The 7,061-nt window shown below is 44.5% G+C and overlaps 1 protein-coding gene across 2 annotated transcripts in view; it reads right to left on the reverse strand.

The window, feature by feature from the left end:
- LENG8 (leukocyte receptor cluster member 8) overlaps window positions 1-2,935 on the reverse strand; it is a 141,110-nt gene extending 138,175 nt beyond the window's left edge. The window contains exon 1 of one of the 2 annotated variants that reach the window (XM_086930261.1): window positions 2,605-2,935. In XM_086930261.1, the coding sequence (XP_086786387.1) occupies window positions 2,605-2,642 (38 nt within the window). In that variant the 5' untranslated portion in view covers window positions 2,643-2,935. The remainder of the gene's footprint in view (window positions 1-2,604) is intronic. The other variant, XM_086930262.1, reaches the window with a different exon arrangement.
- Window positions 2,936-7,061: the final 4,126 nt, after the last annotated feature.

Below are 7,061 nucleotides of genomic sequence, written 5' to 3' on the forward strand. Positions count from 1 at the left end.
GAGGGGGAAAGGACAGAGTTGAAGGAAAGTCTGCCCAAATCTGGCTGGGTAGGTGACGACCGCACAGAATTAGGACTTAAAAGGAAACACTAAAAGAGCAGCATACCATTAACATTTATGCAACATTTTAGATATCTCAAGCACTTAAACATGTCTGATTCTTCCTTGCCTATAAATGATTTCTGATTGTGCTGTCCTGAAAAGCTAGACTGTCACTATTGTGCCTATATCACGCTTGCAACTAGAACCACGCTTAACAATGTCAATCCTATTGTTGCAGATACAAAAAGGGGTACTGTACTGTTTTATATGCTACATTACAAACTCAAACGTAATATTTGAAGAAGGGCTAAGAGCAAAGAAATTACAGGGGAAATCTGGCGAGGCAACCCTGAGAGAGGAAACACACGAAAAACCTAGTCCTAATCACCACAACTGTCGCTGCAACTGTTTGGCCGAACCGTCTACACCTTGCAAAAGGCTCATCTGTGACTCTGGAAGCTTGTAGTATTCCAGAAGTAGGAGGCCTCGACAAACGAGTCGGTAACCCCAGGGACTCGACTATTGAGAAAGTTGATAATTTCAACTATCTGGGGAACTTATTCAACAAAACCCTAAGTTGGGATCTGTTAATGTCCGCGCATGTACAAAATGCTACCCAAACTGTTGAAGCCATCTTTCGTTTTTCCAGTAAACTGGGGCAGAGGCCGGTTGCAGAATTGAAATCCCTATACAAAGCTAAATGCATCCCGGTTGTAACATACGGTGCAGGTGTATGGGGTACTCAATCCTGCAATAATATCCAAGTTATGGAAAATAAGTTTATAAAGCGCCTCTTATGTGTCCCTCCAAGCACTTCTAATCTCTTTTGTCACACTGAATTAGGCTTGGAATTTGTGAGTGACATTATCCATGTTTCCCCTTTGCTGCTCTGGATCAAGGTTTGGCGCTCTGACGACCTGAAACTTACTAAGGAAATTCTACTAGATTGTCTTAACCTTGAACACTATGATAAGATCCCATGGTTATCATATGTTAGGGATACTTTCTTTAGAATAGGCTTGGGCCATATCTTCTCGAAAGTGGAGACCATTGGCGCTGAAACAAAGCAAGTAACCAAAGAGGCGTACCATTTAGACTTAGGGATGTTGCGAAATAGCGAGAGTGCGGTCTACCATAGGGGGAGGCTGTATCAGCAACCTTACCTTTCATATATAGGGCAGACACAATGGCGTTTCTATTTAACTAGGTTTCGTCTGAACACATTACACTTTTTATTTGCATTCCCACAACAGGTGGGTTGGTGTGAGAGTTTACCTATGTGTGCTTGTAACAATCAAGTTTCTCAAAACACTCTTCATTTAATACTTTTTTGTTCCTTGTACAAAGTTCCAAGGTATAGATTTATTAGACCAATTCTGTTATCGCTTGGATCCCGAAACTTTAAAGAAGGATATGAACATTTACTCTCATTATCAACTCCAGTAATATGCAATGCTGTTCTTAGTTTTATCAGAGTAGCACTCCGTATTAGAAACCGATATTAATTAACTACTGTTATGGACTATTGACCCTCATAAATGTAATTAGCTCATAGTTTGGCACTATTATTAATTCATTGTATTTGTATTGGAAAATTGTTTTTTAAAAATATGTTATTTCCTAAATCAACCTGTAAATGATGTATTGACTAAATTTATAATGGTCTGAAGTCATTGTAGGTATTTTAAATTGTACAATACTATGCTATACTTTTATGATTCTGTTTTTACGAATCGAAATAAAGTTTCAGAGAGTCGGTAACCTCTCGCACCAACTCCCTTTCTGTGTGGTGGCCAAAACCCAGGTCATTCTATACAATCAGAGGTAGGTAAATAACTTTGTATGGACTGGGAAAGGAAGGGTAAAACGGAATGACTTAACGGAAAGGGTGGACCAAAGGCAATGGGGTACTAAGTAATTGCAAAAAACTGTTGGAACATCGTATCAATTATGTTCGTGATATTGTTTTCGGTTAAGTAACAATCTTTTCTGTCTTGGGAGCACTCATGGCAGCATAACGTACGATACAAAAAATAAGAATGTCATTCGGCTGTCTACGCTCTACGAGGACGAAGAGTTCAAGCACGTATTTCGGGCGGAGTCGGGGGGGGGGGGGAGAAATACGACGTAGCTTTCTCGGCTTCATTCGCATTGTTAACATTTGTTATCAAAACAACCCACAGAATCCCTTCCAGACAGATCCAAAGACGTTTCTCGGGGCGCTTTTTTTTTTTAAACTCAAGATACGTGATAGTATAGATGGTTAGGGGGTGGTGGGCAGATTGCCAGGGATGTATTTTCAGTGAGGTTGGGGGCGCAGATTTACCGTAACTAACAACGGGATTTTTCTAGCTAACAGAGTTAATTCACCGTACTTCAGAAAATGAATATTTACATGAATTATATGAATGGATGATATGTACATGATATACTATGGGCCGATTTCCAGGCTGCTTCCCGTGTACTTCCGGGCTGAGTGGAAGATACCCAGCAAGCAGCACGGGTGCGAGCGAACAGACCAAGAAGCAGACAGCACACCCTCACAAAAGACCAGCCTCTCACCATTCTGCGCCCCGCGGATCCCCCAGGTTGGTCGCCATGTCGGGTCTGGTATCTGCCGCTTCTCCCGGCCCTGTGCTGTCTAAGATGGCGGCAGCCCCTTGCTGTTATTTCCCCTCGAGGCCCGAGGACGGCTCTCCTCCTCGCCCGCGCGGGGGCACGCGCTGTTCTGGTCTCTCCTGGCAACGGCGGGCGGCCGCGCACAAAACTCTGGAACCTTTTATTGTTCTTGGAACTTTCAATACTAGAGACTTCTGTATACCACTCAGCATAAGATGGAGGACGGTTCTCTGTGGCTCCGAAAGCAACACGTAGATGTGACGTACCGCGACCCGCTGACATTGGCCATAGACATAAACAAAGGACTCAACGTTTCTGTTTACGTAACGTGAGTCTCAGCGACTGGGACGTAGCGTCGCAGAAAGAACTTCAGTCAAGACGGCAGATGCATTGACTCATTTTGGGTTACAAGTTCTCCCTCTGATTGTATCATTTACTCTCCCTTACTCATTGCGGGAGATGGTTCTATAAGACCTCTCTTCATGCAAAGTAGAAGAGAGGGCTGGCCTCTATTTAGATTGTCTATGCTTTTACTATCCAGTTTGTTGACAACCGGTTTCCTAGGGGACCGGTGAGTCAGTAGTTGCTGCCCTTACATCAGTTGATCACACTAGTGTACTGGCATACATGCCAACATTTCAGAAGAGCAAAGTGGGAGATTTTTTTTAAAAAATCGGGAGAATGGGGCCTTGAATCCGGTTACTGTCCCGTGTGGGCTTTGGAAGTGTGCTGCTGCAGGACCAGACATTTCAAACGCAAATGCACGTTCTTTTTCTTACCTTTCCGAAGCATGGCGCGCAATGGCAGGCAGAGAAAGGGTGATGCAAGTGTTGAACACTGCCTGGCACGTTGCTGGCAGTGCATTCACCCCACCCCCACCCCCTCCCACGCCGCCCCTGAAACAGCGCGGGCACACACACAGCCGCCCCGAGTACTTCACAGGTCTTTAAAAGACCATGCGCATGTTAATGAGGCTTAATTGGTTTTTCACTCCTCCTAGCCCCTGCATTGCCCATCTGACGTTTTCTGGAAGAATTAGCACGTTACACAATACCGAGCCCTGTCAGCTGAAACCCCTGAGGAATCGGGTTTTTGCTTGCAGGAATCGGGAGGCGGGAGACTCGCCCTGAAATCGGTAGTCTCACGCCTGAATCGGGAGGGTTGGTATGTCTGTACTGGGGCACAGTACAATTGGACCCTCACACCGGCTAATCGAGTAGCGTTGTGTTATCTCTTGCCCGACTTTGAAACTGGGGAACCATGTTTGAGTCCAGGCTTGGCGTTTCTGCGATCTGAAATTTTATGTGCTGTCATCCGCCCAATGTTGACATTTTTAACAATACACACCACCCAGTGAGCTATATTGTGATCCCTGTCGCATGAATTCCTGCACTGCGTCTTCTTCCTTTGATAAAAAGGGAGGGAGTACTGCTTGCCAGAACTTTAAGATGCAGAAGGCATGCAGCCTGCTCATGGTCTTAAGCAGCCGTAGAACCTGTAGCCAGACAAGGCATTTTGCTGCTTTTCATTTTTTTTCTTCGAAACTTTGCCAGGTTGGGCTTTTGCAAAGAATTTATGTTTACAAATGTGATGCACTAAGCCCTGTAAGTATTTTGCATACTCCTATCGAATACCATATTAAGCAGTTTGCTCTAATTTATCTTTTTTCCTACTAATATGATCACTCAAAAACCACCAATTTGCCAACAGAACAAAATTAAAGAAAAGAGCTATCAAGAGAACAACAGGGCGGGGGCACTGGCACGTGTTATGTGTGTTGTGTGCATTGTTAACCATAAATGGTGAATTTCAGTAATTTTCCGCATTTAGGCCAGAACCATTGTTCAGCTTTTAACTGTGTCTTTTGTAGTGAATGTAAGGAGAATACAACATTTTCTAGCTATCGCAACAAGAATTTTAGATTCTATTAAGGAAACGGAGGCGAGGATTATGCTTTCTCTATTTCTTTACTGCAAACACAGCAGCCAATTAGAGTAAAACTGCACCAATAAAAAACAACAATACCCATGAGGCTTTGAGCCACGCCTCCTTTGTAACAGCCAATCACTGTAATATCAAGTATACAAAGTAGAGAGACACCAATCTGGCTTCCTCCTTTCTTTGCGCGAACTCAGTCCAATAAAAACAAATCAAAGTCTTAAACTCTCAACGGAGAGAAAAAACAGTTCATTTAAGAATTCTCTACAGAGAATAATCCATAGCAAACAAAGACTTCCTCTTCTTCCAGGAAGGCAAGGCAGCTCCATCCAGAGTAGGCACTCAACTCTTGTTGGAATCGTTTCCTAAAACAGAAAACAAGGTTGTAAAAGGGAGCCCACAACTTCATTTCCCAGCGGGTGAGCACAAAAGTTGTTAAAACATTTATAACATCAAACAACTTTACAGTTGCAGAAACTGTCCCAACGGGTGGGAAAATCCTCGCCTCCGTGTCCTTAATAGAATCTAACATTCTTGTCGCAATAGCTAGAAAATTTTATATTCTATGGCAGGACCGGAGGCTTCTGATTATGCTGGTTCAAAGCTCATCAATCACAGCATCAGAAACATGAGGAATATGTTTATAATAAAAAACACTTTAAACATCGAATCAGAGGATCAGTCGGCTGCTTTTAGGATGTCTTCCAGACGAGATCCTAACAAGTAAGCTTTGGAGGCCATGGCCCCTCTGGCAGAGTGAGCCCGATAAACAGAAATGTCAATACCTGCCTCCGACATCACCCATCTAACCCACCTCGCTAGGGTGGCAGCAGAGATGGATTTGAATGGCTTCTGGACAGAAATCAACAACTGACCCAAAGGATCAGACCTGTGAACCAAAGTACGTTCTTCATAACACTTTAAACACTGTTAAACCCATAACTTATTATTATGAGGAATGGAAAGATACTCCACTGAACGAGACATGGTCTTGGTTCTTCGTGTGATCACAAAAGAGACACTCTGAGGAGAAAACATCATGCCAGCCAGGTCTAAAGCTCGACCATCAGATACTCTTCGACATGAAATGAGGCAAAACAACCTAGTAAGCTTGGCAGAAAGCTGTTTTAAAGACAAATCAACAGTATCTGGCCAGGATTGCAACAGGGATAGAACCTTAGAAACGTCCCATGAGGTGGAATACCTAGGCCGAGGAGGGTTGGCCAAACGGACCCCCTTAAGTAACTTACAAACTAGGGGATGCATCCCCGCAGGCTTACCATCAAAATGATCGAGTCCATCAGAGATAGCAGACCTGAAATTAATAACTGATCTGTACGAAAGGCCTGACTCTGCACATTCCAACAGGAAATTCAAAATCTCAGTTACATTTGATCCCACGGATCCACCTGTCTTGGAAGGCACCAACCCACCCATCTCTTCCATGACACTGAATATTGTTTACGGGTGGAAGGAGCCCACGCTTGTTTCATAAAGCTGGCAGCCGCCTGTGAAGTCCTGCAATGCTCTCATGACTCCTGAGAGTGCCACACCATCGGTACTAACTGATGTTGCAGGACCAGAGGATGACTGGACCCCACTGGGTCCTGGAGTAGAGTTGGAAACACAGGAAGTTGGAACGGCAGGTCAACCGATAACTCCAACAGTGTGGGAAAACACGACTGAGTCGTCCAAAACGGTGTCACCAACACTAAAGAATTCCTCTGCCGCTGGACAAAGGCCATTACTCTCGGGATCAGAGCAAACAGAGGAAAAGCATAATTCCTCTTTTGCCTCCAATGTTGAAGGAACGCATCCGCTCCCATCGCCATCGGATCCGGTCTCCAACTGAAGAACAGGGGAAGTTGGACGTTGAGGCGAGAGGCAAACAGGTCTATCTGGCAAGGACCTCGCATATCCATGATCTGAGCAATAAGCGAGGGATGAAGCTTCCAATCGCTGGAGTCTCGGAGGAACCTGGAATTCCAATCCGCTACTTGATTGAGCTTCCCTGGGAGATATTCTGCCACCACAGAGATCTTGCGATCCAGGCAGAGATGCCAGAACTCCTTCACTATGTGGACTAACATACGGGACCCCGTCCCCCCTAGACGGTTGATGTATGTCACCGCTGATACATTGTCCATTCGAAGCAGGATGCAACAATTGCTCTTCAGGGGTGAGATAGACCTGATGGCAAAGGACTCTGCCAACAGCTCTAGGCAATTTATGTGTAACTTTAGTTCTTCTGCTGACCACCATCCTCCAGTGGTAAAATCTTTTGAATATAAAATATCTTGAGTCTCTGAAGGGCCCTGTAATGCAAGAGAACCGGAAAATGGCTTGAATCGATGAGGCAAGAAGACCCACAATTCTTGCTAGAACACTCAAAGAAATCATTTCCTTGGACAATGTGGATCTGATTTCCCTCTTATGGACCTGATCTTGCTCACTGGAGGAAG

The sequence above is a fragment of the Lissotriton vulgaris genome, chromosome 7, assembly GCF_964263255.1.
Source record: "Lissotriton vulgaris chromosome 7, aLisVul1.2, whole genome shotgun sequence".
NCBI classification, from domain to species: Eukaryota; Metazoa; Chordata; class Amphibia; order Caudata; family Salamandridae; genus Lissotriton; species Lissotriton vulgaris.